The 20,404-nt window shown below is 43.2% G+C and overlaps 3 protein-coding genes across 4 annotated transcripts in view; 2 read left to right on the top strand and 1 right to left on the bottom strand.

The window, feature by feature from the left end:
• Nucleotides 1-3,093: 3,093 nt before the first annotated feature.
• supt4h1 (SPT4 homolog, DSIF elongation factor subunit) lies at nt 3,094-5,141 on the bottom strand. The gene is made up of 5 exons (XM_031857377.1): nt 4,969-5,141; nt 4,555-4,661; nt 4,406-4,461; nt 4,148-4,201; nt 3,094-4,034 (listed from the first exon to the last, which is right to left on the bottom strand). Exons 1-5 carry the CDS (start codon nt 5,035-5,037, stop codon nt 3,967-3,969), a joined length of 354 nt encoding a protein of 117 aa, XP_031713237.1. The 5' UTR covers nt 5,038-5,141; the 3' UTR covers nt 3,094-3,966.
• Nucleotides 5,142-7,355: 2,214 nt separating this feature from the next.
• On the top strand, nt 7,356-9,509 carry hsf5 (heat shock transcription factor family member 5). The gene is made up of 5 exons (XM_031856918.1): nt 7,356-7,833; nt 8,106-8,393; nt 8,641-8,732; nt 8,866-9,231; nt 9,345-9,509. The coding sequence occupies exons 1-5, from the start codon at nt 7,356-7,358 to the stop codon at nt 9,447-9,449; spliced, it is 1,329 nt and encodes a 442-aa protein (XP_031712778.1). The 3' UTR covers nt 9,450-9,509.
• Nucleotides 9,510-10,778: 1,269 nt separating this feature from the next.
• rnf43 (ring finger protein 43) overlaps nt 10,779-20,404 on the top strand; it is an 82,558-nt gene continuing 72,932 nt past the window's right edge. For both annotated transcript variants that reach the window (XR_004213081.1, XM_031856901.1), the window contains exon 1: nt 10,779-12,413. Coding sequence is in view for 1 of the 2 variants with exons in the window: in XM_031856901.1 (XP_031712761.1) it covers nt 12,192-12,413 (222 nt within the window). In the remaining variant the exon portion in view is untranslated. The remainder of the gene's footprint in view (nt 12,414-20,404) is intronic.

Raw genomic sequence — 20,404 nt, 5'->3', positions numbered from 1 at the left:
GTGTGTGTGTGTGTGTGTGTGTGTGTGTGTGTGTGTGTGTGTGTGTGCGCACAAGCCCCACATCAGCACTTGCAGCTGTGTCTCTCAGCTTGTCTCCACATGATGTATAAATAAAGCTATGTTACTATAAATAAAACATCCTCAGTGTATTCGCCGATGAATAGATGGACTCCAATTAAATAGAATTAAATGAAATTCTGTTTGAGGCCCAAAGATGTCAAATTATTCCAATTCACAAAAAAAGCAAATTAAAAAAATAATAAATATTGAAAAATGTTTGTGTGGCAGAATTTGACTTTCCTCTTTCAAAAACTCATTAATCATCTCACGCTTTCGAGTCTGCAAGAGACAGGAAGTTTTGTCACCCTGATGAAACACACTCTCACACACACGCACCAGGTCGAGTGTGTGTGGCCTTCAGTTGATAATGGCCATCCCCCATGTAGAATACATCCTCTCTACTTCCCTATCTCCACTTCATCCCTGTCACACGGAGCGCAATCCCAGACTGAGTCCAAGACGCCTCCACTTGCTTTAACTGTTGTTGTTTTAACAGAGCTCACCAAGCAGCCCATAAACCTCGAGTCAACACCTCATGTTGTGATCTACCTTCCCTGCAGCTTAAAGCCTTGACATATCCAAATAAGGGCAAAAGCACAGAGCTGGGAGCCGTGGCTGCGGGGCCCCGTGTGTGTCCCTTGTGAGTGTGAAAACGAAGGGGCGTGCTTCGCTCAGACAACGAGATGGCACGGGGGTGGAGCTGTGTGGTTGTGGAAGTCTTGCAGCGCTGGGCCCAGTCAGTTCTCGGTTTTGTTTTTAGTTTGCGGCTCTCTCGTGAAATGACTCCCCCCCCCCCCCACACACACACACACACACACACACACACATGTAGTTTGAAGAGAAAAGAGGTTCAAATCACATGGGGGGAGGGAGGGGGAGGACAGTGATAAAAAAAACTGCACTTTGGTGTGGAGTTCTTTTGTTTTATGCAGCAGAAAAGGCCACTCGTCCACTCCTGCGCTCGGTTTTGCATTGAGGTAAAAACCCACATGGAGGCGTACTGACTGAGTGGCGCTTTTTTATTTTTCTCTCATTTGAGTATAAACTGTCTCCAACCACTTGAGGTCGATTCTCTGTTCCCCTTGTGATGGAAAGAATGAGACGTCTTCTGTGCATTTGAATAACAGTGACATTTGCTTTGTAGTTTTTTAACTTCAGTTCCCTTTTTTTTTTTTGAGTAAGGAAAGTTCTGTTCAAAACTGCAAAGAGATTGATGTAGGTCTTGTCCAATGGATGATGGTGTTACTGAGGTTCTGTATTTAAGATGCAGTTCATCACACGGTTTGTTTGTTTTTACTTGTGAAATGTCTGCATTCCAGACAGACATGATGGGATTTCTTAAATTGAGCTGATAATCCTTTCATACTGTGAGTCGATGAACTCTTTGCGGCTGCACATGCGAGAATCATTTCATAAAGAGGTCTTCCTGCTTTGACTCACACGGGGGTATCCCAGCATGCATTCTGCACAAGATGGAGAAACAACCCTGAATAGATCATCAAACAGCCACTCGCACTTCCTATTTACGCTTTCGGTGTCTCTGTTCCACCTGAGCTGCATCACACAAACACAAAGAGAACCAGAACAATGTTGTCCTCTGCAGGACATTCAGCATCCATAATACTACTAACAAACTTTAATCACTTCTGAAGTTGTCAGCAAACAACAAAATACTGTTAATAGTGCTCACTTAATACGTAACATCACACATTAGTACCTAAAAGTCAACTGCTGTCCGTTGTGGTCCTCTTGTCCTTAATGTGGCAGCAAGTCGGCCCAACAAAAAGTGAACTGAGACATTTTAACAATTGCCACATGAGATAATAATAATACACCTGTTACAAGTTATTTAGTAACGCTGCCTCTGCGTGCTGATCTTCCTGTTGAACTTGATGAGAAAGTTATCACAGCCAATCATGAATGATCCATTTAAAGTGTTAAAAAAAGACCTGCAACCGCCATTAAGAGAACCTTAATGGAACCTTGGAACCTTATGAAACGTGGGTAGCAACTTAAACTCTGCTACAGAGCTGATCTCCTCACAGGCTGTTGGAATGAGACTTCTAGTGGAAACGTGGCTGCGGTGTCACGGCCTGCTAAGGGCCGACAAATCTACATGTTGCACTCCTCCGCATCCTGCAGCGCGAGGCGCCGTATGAAGGCAGCACTGCTGCAGGACGAGGATCAAATATTGTATTTAATACCTGGTGTTTGTTCAGCCACGGTATGTTTGCAGAGATACATTACATAAGTAGTCATTATATCACCGTTCAAAGTAGATGGATTAAATCCTCTCCTGGTATTTTAACAATATTTGAAATAGTGAATAAGTACTGTTTTAAAAAATAAAGCTGTTGCATATGTTTGCATTTTTAACTCCCTGCTGGGAATAAAAATATGAATTTAATTTTAGCGGGGGGGGCAAATTCTCATCTGTAAGTCATAAGACGGCCCTTTAAATTCCTTTCATGCATACACATCTTTCTGTGCCCCACACGTTGGACCGATAATTATGAATGTCTGACAATATTATTATGTGAGGTATGATGCTGCACCATAGCCTCGGTTGACTCACAAACCATGCCCTGTAACCCTCATCTAATAAGACAATAAGCAAGAGGTCACTGTGCTCCCTTCCAGAGTTTTAAGGAGTCCCCTGTGTGCATGACCCCGGTCCATCAGGTTACAGTAAATTAGACAATGCCCAGAGCCTCGAGCAATAAACACATCTTCCTCAAGAGTAATAGAAGTCCACCTATAAGAGTGCAATAGCCCCACATCTTATTACAGACTAGTGTACATTGAAACAGCAGCCAAAGAAGTGATGGAAACTAGAAAGCAATTCAAACTTAACCAGAGAAACTATTTATGAGCCGATAGGTGAGAATAATGCAAAGGTTTGGCTGATGGTTCCCCCTACTGGCAATGTTTGGTACTGCCTGTAATTCCAGCACTGTGTAAAGCACCATCTTGCCACCCAAATAAATAAGTACAGGGGTGTTGTATTAGCATTTGTACAAAGCAAAAGTGGTAAGATGGTTTAGTTCCTCCTCTCTGGTGTTTCAAATCAGTCGCTGGGTCAGCAGACCTCAGTGATTCTCTGTGAATACAATGAACTCTCACTTTTCAGTGGGAAATTGAGACACGGATCAGAATGAGGTTTTGGTTGTGATTTTAATTCTGTATATTATAGCGAGAATACAGCAGCAGAGGTAATTACTTTTGCAGGTATGTGGTCATCATCCAAAGGAGTGGAGGGATTTGATTTGTGAACTGATGAATGTTCTTAATGAAAAGTTTGAGATCACCAACGGCATTACAACTCATGATGGGGACACGGACATCTCCACAAGATTCAAAAATCCACTTTGTAAATTAAGTTAGGACTTATCTCTCTCTCTCTACACACCAATTTGATGTATTATGCAAAAACAAGTTGATGATGAATGTGTGTGATATGTACACTGTAGACCTTGATGGGTTTTGTTTGGTACGAGTTATTTCGGGGGGGAAAGTATTAAGCTGTTTTTTAGCAACAAATTCTGGCTATTGTTGATTTCTTCCAGTGTGCTGCAGCATCTTTTTTTTTTTATCAAATATGTGACACTCACATCAGTTCACTGTCAACTGAATGCTGAATCAGCAAATATCACAGTGTTGACTGTGCTAAAGACAATAACTCACATTTCTTATAAAAAGTCCTTTATTTTTTTCCTCAATTATCCAAGGAAATACAAAATACCCACTTCTTCTCCCCTATAAGCAGCCATGCTGATATTACCAATCACACACACACAAACTGAACAGTTGAAGGGCAGTTCCTTCATCACAGACGTGATCCAATGCAGTCCCAGCAGTGTGACGCCGCTTTGGTGTGGCTGAACAGACAACTGGAAGCCGTCCGGTTTATGTCTTCACTGCTGTGTCTCTGGATTTGTAGATCACTCCTCTGCTTTTCAACTCTCTCACCACACCTTCGGAAAAGGAGAATTACAAATGCAATAATAAGGAAGGAATTCCAAATCAAGAAAAAGCCAAACATGTAATTCCCTGCGTATAGAGGCAGATTAGTTTAGATAAAGTGTACCTGGAGGTAGTCTGCCTGTCACTGACACTGCATACACACCTGGCTTGAAGTTGCCTGTAGGATGGAGCAAAAACAACATACACAAATGTTATTTATCTCAACAGCATTTGGGTATACCAACTGTAAAACCGCATGTATCCGTTTATAGAGTAAATAAGGTCCTCAATGACATAATATTGATACTTTTTGTCTTCTTCCCTTACTTTAGAGTTCCTCTACTCCATCATGGTCAAAATGGATTAATGCACACATCCTTACCTATCCTCTGCCATTTAGCTACCCAGCTGTCCTCGGGACTCATCATGGATACCACACTGTGGACATACAGACGGGAATGGTAAACATCCAGAAAACAACGGGAAAGGTTGATTTATTATTTAAATAATCGATGCTGAATCAACGTTTACCCATCAAATGAGGAACTAGTGCATTCATAAACCATCTCCCGGTTCCCCTTCATCTGGAGGTACGACTCACAGTTGTCACAGCCGTCGTATTCAAACTGGTCGATGGTCTAAAGAAAGCCAGAGGAGGGAACACTTGAATCAAGGACAATAAGAGTCAAGAATGGATACAAACACGTGAAGTAGCACACAAGCTACTTCACGTACCAACAGACAGGATACGTTTGAATTTAGTTAGTAGACGAACAAACTAGACCAAGGAACGGGTTCAGTATGTGTATTGGTATTATTAAGTAAATAAAGGTAACCGTGAAAGCATTACTTTAGAGTTTACATTAATTTGTTTGACAACAGAAGACAAATACAGCGCGCAGGATGCGGCTACATGTTAGCAGGGACGCTAGTTTGAGCGTTTACCTTCACTAAAGAACAAAGAAGACAGGCTCGCAGATGGCGAAGGTCTTTGGGGACCGTTTCCAAAGCCATTATGTCCAGCTCCCGGACAAAACACTAGTGTAATACTGAAATATCAACCGGATTAATGTTTTGAATCATTCCAGTCGCCGGGGAATTACGTCACCGACTGGAGGGCCTTGTTGACCCAGCAGAGGGGTCCATATTGTGCGCCTGTGTAAAAATAGTTATATCTCTATTACTTAACACAATTATTTCAGTTACAGGGATTATGTTTGAGTTGTTATGCATAGTCACATACAGTATATTAGTTCCACTATGTCCTAAAACGTGGCATGCAAATACTAAACGTTGACTGATGTATTTGGTCATGCATACTTGTAATTCAACCATTTCAACCATCGGGATCCAGAACAGTGAAAACGTTTTGATTATACTAAAATAATAGATGTTTAAATGCAAAAGCAAATACTTCTTATGGATGGATAAACCGAGAAGTGGAGGATAATTACTTTTTTGTATCTCTAAATGAAGACCATCTGGATACTTAAAAAAAAAAAAAAATCATATACCTAACTTTAATCCAAACAGATTCTAGCATTTGGACTCACCGGCTCCTGTTAGTCATTTTAAGATCCTGTGTATTCCCTTGACTGTTGATAATGCTGCAGTGATTATCTCCATGATAGAGCCCTTTGATCCACACTCACAATTTATGTACAAAAAAAGTTTTCCTCTGGATCAGACATTCCTTACTAATCCTTACTTCTCTGTTAAATGAAATGGTTACTCCACGACCAACATTCACAAAATGTCTCCCTCTGTCGGTTTTTTGTTTTTAGTTTTTTTACTATAACTACATGCTTTTTAAATTAACTGTGACATTATCTGTTTTCATTTATAGTTTTCTTTATTATTATTATTGTCAATCATTAGCATTAGCTATTATTTTTTATGGAAAATGTTGGATCAATACTGAGATTTTTAATACAATTCAACGATGCCAAATAAAAATTCAATGGCGCACAGTTTACTTTTACTACATTTTGGCATATGAATATCCATCTATCCATCGATCCATTCACGTTGAATATCAATATCATGAGAAGGTTTTGCTCCCTTATTATTTTAATTCTTTAAAGTTTTCAAATAAGGGAATTGTAGCTCATTTGTGGTGTACAATAGCTAAATGCCTTTCCTAAAGTAACGTTGTGCTATACTTGAACTTTAATTTTATGATCGTTTGTTGATGTTACGTGAGTACATTTCAGAGTGAAACACTACTTTTACTTGACTGCATTGCTTTGACAGCGATTGATACTTTATGAAATTAAAAATGTTCATCCAAAGCGTCTTATATCTTTGAAAAGGTGACGTTATTTGTGAAAATACCCAAAACCAACTGCAAGCACTTCCATATTCTGTCATTAGTATAGGCCAATGATTTAATGTAAAATATATAATAAACAGCAGAAGGGAAAAGTCTGCAAAAGGGTCGCGTTTACTTTTGATACGTATTATGCTGCTAATACTTCTGTACACCTAAGTAATATTCTGAATGCAGGACTTGAACTTATCTCGGAGTATTTTTAAATGGTAGCAGTGGACTTGATCCCCTCCCCCCAAAAAAGACGTGTTCTAATGAACACACAAACCTGCGTCAGACGATGTCATAAACTGTCCTCTCGAGCGCTTTATTACCGAAGAACGTTACAACTCCAACAGCTTCAACGGTTCGGGAACTTTCAACGTTTGTGAGATCCGGAGTGAGACATGTTTGCAGACCCAGGTAAAGTCACAGCTCACCTCTCATGGAGTTTTTTTCTTGGTGTGTTATGACCCCCCAAAAATACAACGCTATGTCGACATAATTCTATGCGACTTTACTCAAAAGCTGACTGCGCAAAAGATCATTTAAAATACAGAGTAGTTGCCGTTAGTTGGGGAGCTAACGTTAGCTAATGCTAACTTAGCTTACCAGTAACGTTAACACTAAGTTAGCATTTTCAGGTCTTGTGTATAGCGTTTTATGTATTATTTTTAAAGTTGACATTATTAATGACGTTAGAAGTCAAGTTATTTTAAATTAAGTAGTTAATGTGTGTCAGTATGGGGAGTTTTAAACATGAATGTTAGGAAAGTCCAATCAACTAAAGTTAATTAACTTCATAACGTGTAACGTTAGCTTAACTGGTCGTACCTGGGACATATGTATCGTTAACATTAACGAAAAGTGTCCGACTTACTAACGTTACCAGTTAATTATATTGTTATGAAGCAATTTAGCTTTCTAAGATTGACCTCAACCTATTTAACGTAAACTGATGACGCTTGGCCTGTTATTCAGACGAGGCTTCACTAACTTTTTATCCAATTCTACAGGCACAAGCATGGATGTGGGGGAAGATTGCCTCACCGAGAGCATCAATTCTAACAACTTCCCTGCCAAGCTATGGCGTCTGGTGAACAACCCGGTAAATAAAGCCATCTGGTGGGACAAAGATGGACTGGTAGTCGTCATTAATCAGAGCCTCGTCGAGCAACACGTCCTATCTCCTAGAAACAGCAGCAGCGCCTCGGACAACGCCGACACCTTCAAAACAGCCAACTTCTCGAGCTTTGTCCGTAATCTCAATCTGTACGGTTTCAAGACGTCCGGTACATACGACGACGTGCAGTATCGCTATTACTACCACCCGAACTTCAAGCGGGACCACCCCGAACTTGTGGCGAGTCTGAGGAGACTGACCGTCGTCAACAAGGCCAAGCTAGAAGCTGGTCTGGAGGTGAATCCTCGGACCCCGAGCCGATACCACCGATACAGTGGGGGCTGTGGTAGCGGAGATAAAGATGGTCAAATAGGCAAGTGTCACCGCATGACTGTCAGTGGGGAAGTAGCTTTAGATAGTGAAAACACAATGTAATGGTCACACACGTTTCCTTGTAGTGTTACAGTGAACACTGCTGCAAAAATCTAATTGGAAAGGGTCCATAAACCCCAACATTGAAAATCACTATGAATAACTATGATACGAACATCTAAATTGCCATTTTCACTCCACAATCCAGTGCTTTTTACGTTTCACTGTGTGGCCGTCTAACAGGTTGTTGTCATGCTTTGCTTCTTCCTGTTGCTGCAGGCAATCATTCACTGCCGAGCACCCCTCATCCGAAGTGGGCTCATCCTTACCGTCCAAACAAAGCTCCGGCTGTGACGGCTCACAATGGAACCCCAGTCCCACCGCCGTTCCTGCCGTGGGGCCGCGGTGCAGCTCTTTCGCCTACTGTCTTCGCTACAGACAAAGGGATACCCGTGACTTTGAGCCAGCACTACGCCGGAGAGGCCTCCAGCTCAAACGCTATGCTCATTCAGCAGAGTTTATTGCCCCGCTCAAACCACGGAAATCAGCCTGGCTACTATATGCCATGTGAGCATGACATGAGTTAACCTGTTAGGAGTTTGGGTGGAACAGTTATAAACCACACTATTTACATCACTTTACGAGTAGATTTTCTTTTTCAGCTACAATATACTTGTAATATACTAAAATATACTAATTTGTGTGTTGAATAAATGTGATTTTTAATTAGGAATGCAAAAATGTAGGTTTCAACACCAAACCTGAATCCTGCATTTTATAATCTCAAATAATATCTTTGTTTTTCTTCTTGAAGTTTGCCAGTGCTACCATCCGAACCTTGTGGCATCACAGATGGCAGGTGGTGGGCTTCAGAAAGGGTCCTATCCGACCCACAGTCATTACCAGGTAGGTGAATTTGACCGTATTCGCCCTGTCATGTAATCAATTACTCACACCAGAGCTGTAATTGGTCGAGGAGGATGGAGTTTGGTGAACACGTATCGTGTCTAGAGCATTTCTTTTTATGTCACTGTTTTAGGCAAGCTGTCCTGTGAATGTGTTGTGTCACGTGGACCGCAACCAGGACTCAAAGAACAAGGAACACCAGCAGGTGAAAAAATGTGACATTAACTTGGACACAATTTTCCAGATTGCAGATGAGGTGATGCAAACTCCGGCCAATAGCAGCCTGGTTAGAGTTGTGGCCCCGGTGAAGACGGGCCCTGTGTCACTGCCGTTCTCCATTAAAACCAACAACCCTGTCAGCGCCAGGAAGGCCAAACATTTGTCCTCTGGACCCATTGTGGTGTCTGTGAGAGGCAGGGCTGATCTACTCGCATTCAAACAGCAGGAGGGATCCGTGATTTCACCACCTGAGCAAATGCCCGAAGATGCCATAGTCAATGTAATGTATTTTTTTTACATTTGATAGGGTATTTATATTTACTAGAGAATGTGTAACAACCTTGCAGAATACCTAATCATTATTTGCTAATGTTTCCTCTGTGCTCGGGTAAGGTTACCAATGATGATGCAAAGGACACTGAGAATATAGATGTCGAGGCTGAGGACACTCGGACACCAGCAGCACAAGCACAAGAAGAGCACCTAAGATATTATTGAACATTTAGGGAGCGCGGTCAGAATGAAACTAGTGGAAGGAAAGGCATTCCAAATTTGAATGCAAGTTTAGTGACAGTTGGTTTTGTTTCTCGTTTTGATGTCAACTTGTTGATTTGATTGGCGACAGGGAGTCTTGGTTCACTGCAGGATGTGATCCTAAATGCTCACTATTACCAGACTTTATTCTCCATTTTTAATGATTCTTTATTGTACAAAAGTTTGTGGATGTGTTCAAATTTAAATCTTTTTTTTTTAAAGAATTGTAAAATTAGTTCTATGTTGTACATTTCTTTCTTTATTGGAAGTGACTTTGGAAAATGAAAATAATTTAAGTAACACTCAGAGTCCTATTTATATTGTTTGTTTAGAATTACTTGTACCACGGTACAATTTTAAAAATATATTGTAAAGCAAATTTTGACAGATTTTAATAGAGTAGCATCTAAAATGAGATGCTTTTAAAGAATTATTTAAAGTATAATTTATACAGATTTGCTGCAGTAGGGCTAACTCAGCATCTCCTTATTTTAGTGTACGGATGTTTGACTTCCTGTCTGCTTTTAATAGCATAATCGGTAGCATTTGTCAAAGCAAGTTGTAACAAACTGATGTAAATGGGGGAGAAAATATTGAATGAATTGCTTTAAAATATACTTGTTATATCTACTTGTGCTTGTTTGCTTTGTGATGGTTGCATTTCCCAACCTTTTTATTTTTTTCGCTGCATCACTTCAAAGGTTGTGTTTTTAAAATGTGTAACTTGACATGTTTTTAAAGGCAAGTGTGTAAAAGTCTAATAATTAAAGAGACACGTGTTTCCGATAATTCAGCCGGATGGTGTGTTGTGTACTTGTATTTCATTATTTCTTGTTGACACTTGTGTGCTGGGGTCTGCTGGTTCTGTGCACTGTGAACACTAGAGGGAGCCACTTCCTCGTGTTTAATCAGCGCTACGACTGTGCTCCGCCCTCAGTCTGCAATGTGGCCTTCAGGTGCTGCTCGGAAACTCCCCTTTAGTTATTACTTTAACTATTTTATTAATTCTGTAACATGCAAGTGTTTTGGCTTCAAAAGTAATCACGTGACAACTCTGGTATTTGAAAGCTGTTTATTAAAGATTACAAATTGACATCACATTGCGTAAAAATAGGAGTAATACCTGTCGTCACTTTGCTGTAATTTAACTAGTGTACCGGTAACAAAATTTGTTTACACGGTCTCCCATTTCGTTTTAAAGAACCCATGTGACAAAAATGCAGCCTTCCCCCAAACACATCTGGCCGTACACGTGCATCGTTTCAATAAAATCCCACTTTCTGACAGCACGGGAAGGCAGCAGGACAGTGAGCAGGTAGAGAGAGTGTCAATGAGATCCCAGGGGAGCGAGAGACAGTCCGGGAGGTAGACTTTTCGGACGGTGTTATAACTGTACACGGTGTCTCTCCGCCTTATCAATTTCATATGGAGCTCACAAGGAGTTTGGACCACTTTGATGTCGTACTTTTTGCAGTGTTTCTACGCTGTAATCGTTGATGGGTTTTGATAAACAAATCATTTTCCCTTCGGGTGTTCTCAGGAGGATCGTATCTAATTTCTTACAGTGCAGCGGAGGCACTGAACTCAGGGGAATGCCTGTGTGAGTGTGTGTATGAGTGTGTGTTTTTCCCACAGCGAGCTGGTTTAAATGAAGACCGACTGTAGAAAATAAGTAGATAGGTCTGTTAGAGAAGTCGCTTTGGTTCTCAGACTCAGTAGAATTACCAAGTTTTAAGTGAAGTAAGGCAACGGTCCATTTGCTCTGGTTAATAATTAGATAGAGCGGCTGCATTTAACAACTATTTGGTTGTAAAATATATATATATATATATATTACCCAACTTTTTGGCACTGCTGTCTGTCAACATGCCTTCTAACTTTCCGGCGGCAACCTGTAACCCAGCCTTTGAAGTTCAAGTTGTCGCCCTTTGCCTTTATTTTGTGTGTGGAATTATCCAGAAAACGTAGCGGTCCACGGGGATGTGCGGTCTTCTGACGCTGTGGGTTTTTTTTTGTGTCAACCCGTGTTTGGTGGTGAAAAAGTGCGATTTGTAAGGTCCAGTGAACGGCGTACACACTGTCATATTAATATCAGTTTGGATACGGATGAAGAAAGACCTGCCCTTCTTCTGGGAGAGAGAGAGAGAGAGAAGAGGATACAGTAGCTCGTCCAGACCGAGAAACACGCTACAAATGAGGACGTTTGCTGTGTCGTCTCGTGAAGACCCGGCTGCTGGAAGTCAACGCACACTTCAAGCCCCCGCACAACACGGCGTGTCTCCGCGGTGCCTTCTGAGCGTGCAGTCTCTTCACCACCCACATTACTGACACTGGATAAAAGTTCATTCGAGCTTATTGCATCTCTGAAAGGGTTTTTTCCTTCTTCCCTGTAACAACGCGCTTTGTTCCATGTGGGCACTCACCGGAGGGATAGGCTTTTTCCTACAACGGGCAGAGCTTGAATATTAACTCCCGGTGCTGAATGGAAGTTTTGGGACGTTCACGCGCCTGTATGATGGCAGTCCTCCGGCTTTAAAAGTTTGGATTGTATCCGTTTAGCGTTTTGTCGTCGAGGCAGGAAGAAGAAGCGGGACGTGTACTATATACATACATATATTAAATATTCTCTCCGCCTGTCTCTCCGCGGTGCTCGCCTGCTTTGAAGTCCACCATGTGCGGCCGGGCACCGCCGCTACAGCCGAGGCCATGACCGTCCCGCAGCGGCGCCTGTCCGGGCTCTGGCCGTGGCTGCTCATGGCGGCCCTGCAGGTAGTGCTGGGCCAGCCGGGCCTGGAGTCCGAGCGGCCGGTCCTCCGAGCGGTCATCAAGGTGTCACTGCTGAACCACGAGCTGACGGGGAAAACCATCACTCTGGAGGGGTTGTTCGTAGGAGGAAGTGCCGGCTACGCGGAGGGGAAACTAATGCAGGTAAGGCGTCTCTAGAGCATCTACACAAGGGCTCGCACTCATTCACCTCCAAAACATATAGCTTGCTGATAAAGAGAGGCTCACTGGACCGGGTCGCAGCGGGTGCGGGTGGGCACCTGTTGTCGTAGTGGCGCAGCTGTGTCACAGTTTCTACCGGCTCTCCTGCGAGTGTACAGCGCCCTCAAAGCTGTCAGGAATGCAATGCCTTGCTCACAGACACTTAAGCAATGTGGATGAGTGGGAATATGCGGACTTGACGGACAGCCTTGTCACATGGCATCCTTTGGGCAATGATATACTACATTGGTCTGTTGTTCTGGTTACATTTTGTCCCAATGGACTCTCCCATTGACACTTTGTTTATAGTAGATTGTACTGCTCTTGCATCTGTACATTTAGAGACTACTGAACTTGAATATGTATGGACATTGTTTTTGATAAAGTTAAATGGTGCCAACAGGAGAGTAATAATTCAACATTCATCGTCCATATATTAGAAAAAAGTTACGATATATATTTTTTAAAAACGAGAACACTGCCCTGTGTTTAAGTGAATCAATCCCTCTGTGGAGTGACTGTTGGCCCCACCTGCTTCTCTGACCTAAGAAAGCAGATTACCCAGAATCCACTGTGCTGATCAACCAAATGATGTTAACCACCTGAACTTGTTGCCATACGCCAATCAAAATGACTGTAGTGACCATCAGTTGCAGTGCGTTTGAACAACACTGATGACCTGCAGGTGTTGTTGAGGTCAGCTTGTTGTTCAGTCTATTTTTTGACTCAACCCTGGGTTCGGTTGAGGTTGCCAACCTTTTTTTTTTTATGCATGTGCCATTTCAAAGATGACAGCTTTGTTTTGCACTAACTATTCCTGGCATCTAATGCTCTTCCAACATTTTTAATATCAAGGTGTGGTCAAAGACTGTTATCCAACTCGGAAAATCATGTTCAGACTCATGCAAAACCTATAATTGAAGCAAAAGTTGAAGTTTTTTTTGTTGTTGCTTCTTTTTTTACCATTTAGAAAATGCAAAGCAAACGTAAAGTATGCACTCTATTCAGTGTGCATGTTTGCGATTCAGGAGTGGATTAAGCCTCCCGGAGCACTTTAAGCCTCGGCTGTGTCCATTTATTTACCGTCTCCGGAGAAACGGGACGACAGATCTGAGGTACTGCAGGATCTTGTCTCTTCTCACTCACTGGGCGTGGGAGGTTTTGTGAATGGCGAGCCAGATGCATGCAGTTAGCCATAATTGATGAGGATTTACATGGCTCCTCCGCAGAGAAAGCCCCAGTTTCAAACACTTGCGAACAGCCGCCGCTGCTTTTTCCCCCCCGCTCCGTGTTAAAGCCGATTTGTCTGTGTAGGATGTTGACAACATGTTATGGATGCTTATCACAGCACAGGTGAGATCAAAGACACTTCCAGCTCTCTGGGATTTCCAGCTTCCTTTATTTATTTTTTCTTCCCCCATAAAACCTTGCGCAGTATTTAGTAGCGTTCCAAACACAAAATGTTTAGGTAGAGGAAATACACGATATTAACCCCCTGTAGGTCTCAGCAGAGAGCTTCACCAACGCACTGTAAAGCAGCACATGGGTGACGGAGCGTGGTCAAGACTGTAGAAGGGCTATCTGCCTGGATTTCCTTTTAAAGTGTGAAGTTTTATTGTTTCCCCTACTCGGACAACTTCTTGTGGTTCTATTTGAGGCTATGAAGTTATAGGCTCTCTTTCCAGGCTGTTCCCACACTGCACAGAGGTGGTGTTATGCTGCAGGATGCTCTTTGTTGCAGCTTAGGCCTGTTCCAACAGGTCCCCATTGCCTCTGCAGGCTGCTTTACGGTCCCGCTTTATGTTCTCGTCTTCCAGTGGATGGGTGTGTGTGTGGTGGGGGGGGGGGGATGAAGGCTGGAAAGGAGGTTCAGTCCCATAGATAGATTATCTGCCTCACACACTGTCTCTGTCCTTTTATCTTTCTTTTAACTGATCCTCTGTGTTAAACGGATTGTTCACCCCAAAATCCAAAAGACATATATTTCCTCTTACCTGCGGCCCATATCTCCGAATCTAGGCAGGTTACACCAGAACAATCTGGACTGATTAACAGCGATACATGTAAGACGAAAAAAATATGTACTTTTAGATTTTGGGGTGAACTGTCCCTTTAAACATTGTTCATGTATTATCATGACCACAAAGCAAAGTTGTCCTCTAGTAAGCGTCATTTCCTGCACTTTAGGACTGTCAGAAGCTACCCCAGATGTCACTCTGGACCACGCTGAAGCATTGCATACGCTTTTCATAAGCCACAGTTATTACTTGTCATTTTGGCCCCATGCTGATATTTATCGGTCGCTTTGCAGTGGTATTAGAATTGTAACCTTTTGGAAGGGGATTTCTAGTAAAAGCGGCGCCTGGCATTCGAAGTCAAACAGAAATTCCGTTTTTTAAGTCGGTTCTCTCGTAAATCATCAGATCCTGTGTTGATCGTGTTTGCTAACACATGTAAGGACCAAGCTCTTGCCTGGGACAGAAAGAATCCCTAGTTTCCCCCTCAGAGTCATGAGACCTTGCTTTGGTACACATCTCCCTCTGATCTATTAAACTGTGATCTCCCTGGACGTGTGCCCTGTCCTGTGAATGAACAAGTTCATTGGAACACTGGCTGGGGTCCGGCCAGCGCTATTTGGACAAATACAAGTGCTGAGGAATTTTGACTCCCCCCCACCATACCACCACCCCCCCCCCCCCCCCCCCTTTCCCAAAACGAAGCTTGCATTATGACCAGAGGAGAAGTGCAAAGGCTTCTGGGATAACTTTGAACTTGACTGTCAACTGTCCTCTGTTGTGAGAAGGAGTCGGAGTTTATCTTCCAATGGGCACTGAGCCATAAAGGACATCATAAGGGCTCCACCTTTCTTTCTTTCTTTTTCTTAGCTTGAAGCGTTCTTTTCATCCTCGCGCTGTATTTTTGGGTCTTTGTACTTTTGAAAACGTTGAATTGACCTTTGAGAGCTCCCTTAAATACATCAGCTATAATTGAAGCAGGGCAAGCAATTGACTGAACACCATGTTAACTCTGCAGCACTTCACATTCCTCCGTCTCCCAGCTCAGTGTCCCACAAGGTATACTGAGTGCCTCCCCGGCTCCACCGTCCCAGGCTGGTATCTGCGTGTTTCGGGACATGGCCCGTTTGGGTAACGAGGGACGGGAGGGCGGAGGCGGCGCTGAGGGAGAACATCAAAGCGCGTCCAGTTCCGAACGTGAGCCGGGATGATTAAAAACGGAGGCTGTTTACACTGCACTTCCCATATGGGCCCTCGCATTTCCCCCCTCCCTCTAGATTTCCTGTCCATACTTCCTATCTCCCTGGATGAGATAACAGCCTGTCCAGGGCTCCTCGGGGCTCCTCGCCACTTCATGTGGAGGTGCTGTGGCGCATAGCTTTGCTTTTGTACACGTGGCATAACATAGATGCATCTGAAAATATATATTTATACATTTTTCCTGCAGTGGGTCCGGGTCCCTGGACTTTTGTTTTTGGTTTCATATCAGCCCTCTCAACTCCTTGTCGTGTGAGAACTGTGAGAAATCTGAAAATCATCAGGATGGGATCAGAAAATGGGTTTGACTCCAAATCCATAAAGTGTTTGAAGACTGTGTATACGTAGCAACAGGGATGGATATGAATTAAACGGTGGAAAGTAATACCCTGACAGTAAAATGGCTGAATATATGACCAGTGTGAATGATGAGTGCTACATTTTCACAATAAACTTAGTGCTTTGCCCTCACTCTTATATGTTCTTGCATGGGATCCTCCGATTGTTTGCTTGCTAATGAATCTAGAACAACCTCCAGGTTAATACATTAACAGTAGCAGTAGAAAAGGCATGAATTTGCTGCAAGCCCCAGTTCACATCCCCCATATGAGACCCCGACGTGAGCAGCAGGAGGACCACGTCCCTATCAGTCTTATCTGCCCCTCGGCGACACTGGCAGTCCTATAAAGGTACGAATGAAATCGCCATAAGCTCACAATTTCCCCCCAGCTTTGCCTTTTGAAAGGAACGCTGTCTTTTCTGTGATTTTAAAAGATAAAAATAAAAAAAGGAAGGCTACTCGGAGACGAACGTTAAAGCCAGCGTATCGCATAAGAAACACGGAGATTATTCACATTCCCTCATATCTGCCGTCGAGACGTGCTCCTCTTTTTTTTTTTTGTCTCCACATGGTCATCAGTTCAGCTGGTGCTTTTCCTATCGTCTCCTTCCTCCAGTGATCTGAGACCACGGTTCCATGTTGCCTCTGGCCCCCCCCCCACGCATGTCCGACCTCTCAGACAAAGCTCTGGACTAATGGTTTCTCCTCCTGAGTGGGGGGGGGGGTCTGACTGAACAGGAAGCAGCGGCTAGTGCCGTCCTGTCGGACCCTCTTCCACAGGAGATGGCCGCCGAGATGTTTCTCAGGGCACTGGGAATAAAAAAAGAGGAGAGGCAGGTAGAGGAAACAAATTTCTTAATCCCGCCGGCCCCCTTCTTTTTAAGTCATTAGACCGGGTCTGGAATTTATGGACGTCATACAACACATTCTTTTCTGCTTTTCGTCTCTCTCCTCATGCAAATAGCGAGCACACTGTCACCGTTCTACTCGGGTGCAAAACAGTCCCATGCTTAATTGCAAGTTTTTGTTTTGTTTTGTTTTGGTAGCACATCTATGTAGAGCATGCAAACACACACACACACACACACACATGCTAAGTACACACTCAATGCAGTATGGTAAAGGGATTACTACTGGAGCCACAGACAGGGCCGAGTTGGAGAGAAAAAGGGGAACAAACAGCATTAAAAAAAAAACCTCACACTAAAGTGAAGACCTGTCCTCCTCCACCCCTGTGTGTGTGTGTGTGTGTGTGTGTGTGTGTGTGTGTGCGTGCTTTCATACAGTTCATTGATCTCAGACAAAAGCGGTGGAAAAACTTGAAATGGTGCGCACACACACGCATAAACACACACTTAACCGAAATGATAATGATACAAGCTTTGTCTCGCTCTTCTTTTGGAGCACTTTTATTGTGTGTCCCTCTGAGAAACCACCAGTGGAGGAGCAGCAAATGAACGCGCGGCTCTTTTAAGTTATGCCATCGTGTATAGCCACGCATCCATTACAATCTAGGGCAGTGAGTCACCACAGACTTATAAAAGAGCGCACACACACACACACACAGACACAGGCGTTGGTTTTCCTTTGATGGCGCCGTACCTGACATGGGGCCAGGCGGGGCCAGGGTGTGTTCAGGGTCAGCGTAATTCACTTATGTCGGGTTAAACAGTTGAGAATACCTCGGTGTTTCGGCATTTCGACTGAGATCGGTATCTGGTGCGACCCTTTCTGAACTTGTCCTGTCGGTGCAGGTCAAGTGTAGCACCTGTCCTCCAACCCTCCGGTTGAAACCGATCCTCGGGGGGGGCAAGCAAGCCATCCCCTCTCCAGGGATCAAGGCCACATTTGTAGAGATTCTGCAGAGAACCATGTTGTACCATATGGCAGTAGGATTCATATGCGGGGAAAGCTGACTGTGTCTGTTTTGTATTCTCCCCCAGGTGAAGGAGGAATTCTGTGTACGTATTGTCATACAGACAATCCACAAAAAACAGTCCTGAAAATAAAGACGGAACAATTCAGCAGATTTTCCGAATTCCGAACAAAATTCGTTAGTCACTGGCAAAAACGTGTACTGTGAAACACTGGAGAACTCAGACCAGATAAGATAGTCCATCTTTGCCTTCTCTTCCAGGCTTTTGAGACAAAGTGTAGCGATAGACATTCCTGCAGCTATCTTCGTTATTACAGTCACCAAAGTGGTTAGCTAGTAGCTCCTAGTAGCTGGCATTCACGGGACAAAAAGGGCAGACTACCATCGTCTCTTTGGTCTGGGAACTCACTGACCGTTTATTCTGCGCATGCGCACAACAGCACCCCAGTGCACACAGGCATACAACCTCCCACGTGACATCACTGCACAGGCCACTCAACATGGCTTTGCTACTCATATAAGGAATATGCTCAACACTCCCACTCAAAGACATGGTGGTAAATAAAAACCAAAAATACATAACTCCAAAATAAAACATTTTGCATACTGGCAGTGTTCTAAAAACTTCAAAAACATTTACATCTGTCAGTTCACATTACTCACCAAACAAATACCCCTTGAAACTCTCAAACTTATTCTTTGTCACTGGCTTGGTAAGAACATCAGCTACCATGTTTGCAGTAGGACAGTATTCTATAGATATTTTCCCTTCTGCGTGTGCAGACCGTATAAAGTGATACTTTATATCTATGTGTTTGCTTCTCTGTCTGCATACTGGGTTCTTAGATAAAGCTATCGTCCCCTGGTTGTCCTCATATATCTTGACTGGTACATGCTGGTTACTACTATCTATTCCTCTAAGTAGTTGTACAAGGTACATACTCTCTTGAGTAGTGGCTGCAAGTGCCATATACTCTGCTTCGCAGGTGGATAATGCCACCGTTGGCTGTTTCCTACTCTTCCACGATATAACTGGACCATTCTCAGTTAAGCTGAAACAGTATCCACTTGTGCTCCTCCTATCATCCTTATCGGCTGCCCAATCAGCATCACTATATCCCTCCAGCTGTAGTAGGCTTTCCTCACATTTCTGGTAGTGTAGTTCTTGATCTATAGTACCCTTTAAGTACCTCAGTATGTGTTTTGCTGTAGCCCAATGCTGTTGCTTTGGTTCTGCTAGGTACTGAGATAGTTTACTCACAACCCAGCTCAGGTCAGGTCTGGTACATGTCATAATGTATATCAAGCTACCTACTATCTCTCTATATCCTGTCGAATCGATAACTTCACCCTCACTGTCAAAATTTAACTTTTGCTCACATGGGGTGGATCTCGGTTTGCATTCGGACATTCCAAATTTCGCTAATATTTTCTCTATGTGTCTCTTTTGAGTCATTTTGATCTCTCCCTCACTCTGTCTGAAATCGATACCTAGGAAGTGTTTAAGTGGACCCATATCTTTCATCTTAAACCTTCTCTTCAACATTTCTTTTACATCACTGCGTAAGGCGTTGTTACTCGCTGCTATGATTAAGTCATCTACCCACACTAACAGAATCACTTTCTCGTTCTCAGATTTTCTGCTGTAGACACAATGATCAGCATCATTTTGCACAAAACCATTCTCTGTAAGGTGATCATACAGTAACATGTTCCAGTTCCGCCCGGACTGTTTTAAACCATACAATGACTTGTTGAGTTTACACACCAAGTGTTCCCCTGTTTTTGACTTGATCTCAAAAAACCTTCCGGTTGCTCCATATATACCTCACAGTCTATTAGAGCATGGAGGTAAGCAGTCTTCACATCCATTTGGTGTAGGGTAAGATCCTCCTGTACAGCCACCTGCATTAATGCTCGTACAGAGGTCATGTTGGCTGTCGGTGAAAAAGTCTCTTTATAATCAATCCCTTCCACTTGACTATACCCCTTTGCGACATATCTGGCTTTACAAGTCTCAGATCCATCTGGGCTCTCTTTCACTGCATATACCCAGCGACCTCCCACTACTTGTTTGCCTCTTGGCAGTGGGGCCAGAGTGAAAGTATTATTCTCTGTCAAAGAGTTCATCTCCTCTTTCATCGCGTCAGCCCACATTTTTGACTTCTTAGAGTCCATTGCCTCTTTAAGTGTTTTAGGTACATCATAAGCCACTCTGTAGAAATAATCTACATTTTCACTTTCGTCATTATTACACTCAGCTTTACACTGGTACTCCTTTAAGTATTCTGGAGCCTTTCTCTGTCTCATAGGGTATCTCTTTTCCCCCTCTTCTCTCTGAGTACTATCTGTCTGGGTCGGACCTGCCTCAGCAGTCTCCTCAACATTTGACTCTTTACCCTCCTTAGGCTGTCCCTGACCCTGGTTGACTATCTTTGGTGGTGTA

Source organism: Anarrhichthys ocellatus, unplaced genomic scaffold, assembly GCF_004355925.1.
Source record: "Anarrhichthys ocellatus isolate YVR2014 unplaced genomic scaffold, GSC_Weel_1.0 scaffold18, whole genome shotgun sequence".
NCBI classification, from domain to species: Eukaryota; Metazoa; Chordata; class Actinopteri; order Perciformes; family Anarhichadidae; genus Anarrhichthys; species Anarrhichthys ocellatus.
Note: the sequence above shows the minus strand (reverse complement) of the source record. Positions and strands in the feature narration are given on the sequence as shown.

Excerpts from the sequence above, each read along its gene's own strand:
- supt4h1 (XM_031857377.1), bottom strand. The coding sequence starts at position 5,037 with ATGGCTTTGGAAACGGTCCCCAAAGACCTTCGCCATCTGCGAGCCTGT. Across the intron at positions 4,662-4,968 it reads TTCTTTGTTCTTTAGTGAAG|ACCATCGACCAGTTTGAATA; the intron begins GTAAACGCTCAA and ends GGCTTTCTTTAG. Across the intron at positions 4,462-4,554 it reads ACTAGTTCCTCATTTGATGG|TGTGGTATCCATGATGAGTC; the intron begins GTAAACGTTGAT and ends GTATGTCCACAG.
- hsf5 (XM_031856918.1), top strand. The coding sequence starts at position 7,356 with ATGGATGTGGGGGAAGATTGCCTCACCGAGAGCATCAATTCTAACAAC. Across the intron at positions 7,834-8,105 it reads AGATGGTCAAATAGGCAAGT|GCAATCATTCACTGCCGAGC; the intron begins GTCACCGCATGA and ends CTGTTGCTGCAG. Across the intron at positions 8,733-8,865 it reads CGACCCACAGTCATTACCAG|GCAAGCTGTCCTGTGAATGT; the intron begins GTAGGTGAATTT and ends TCACTGTTTTAG.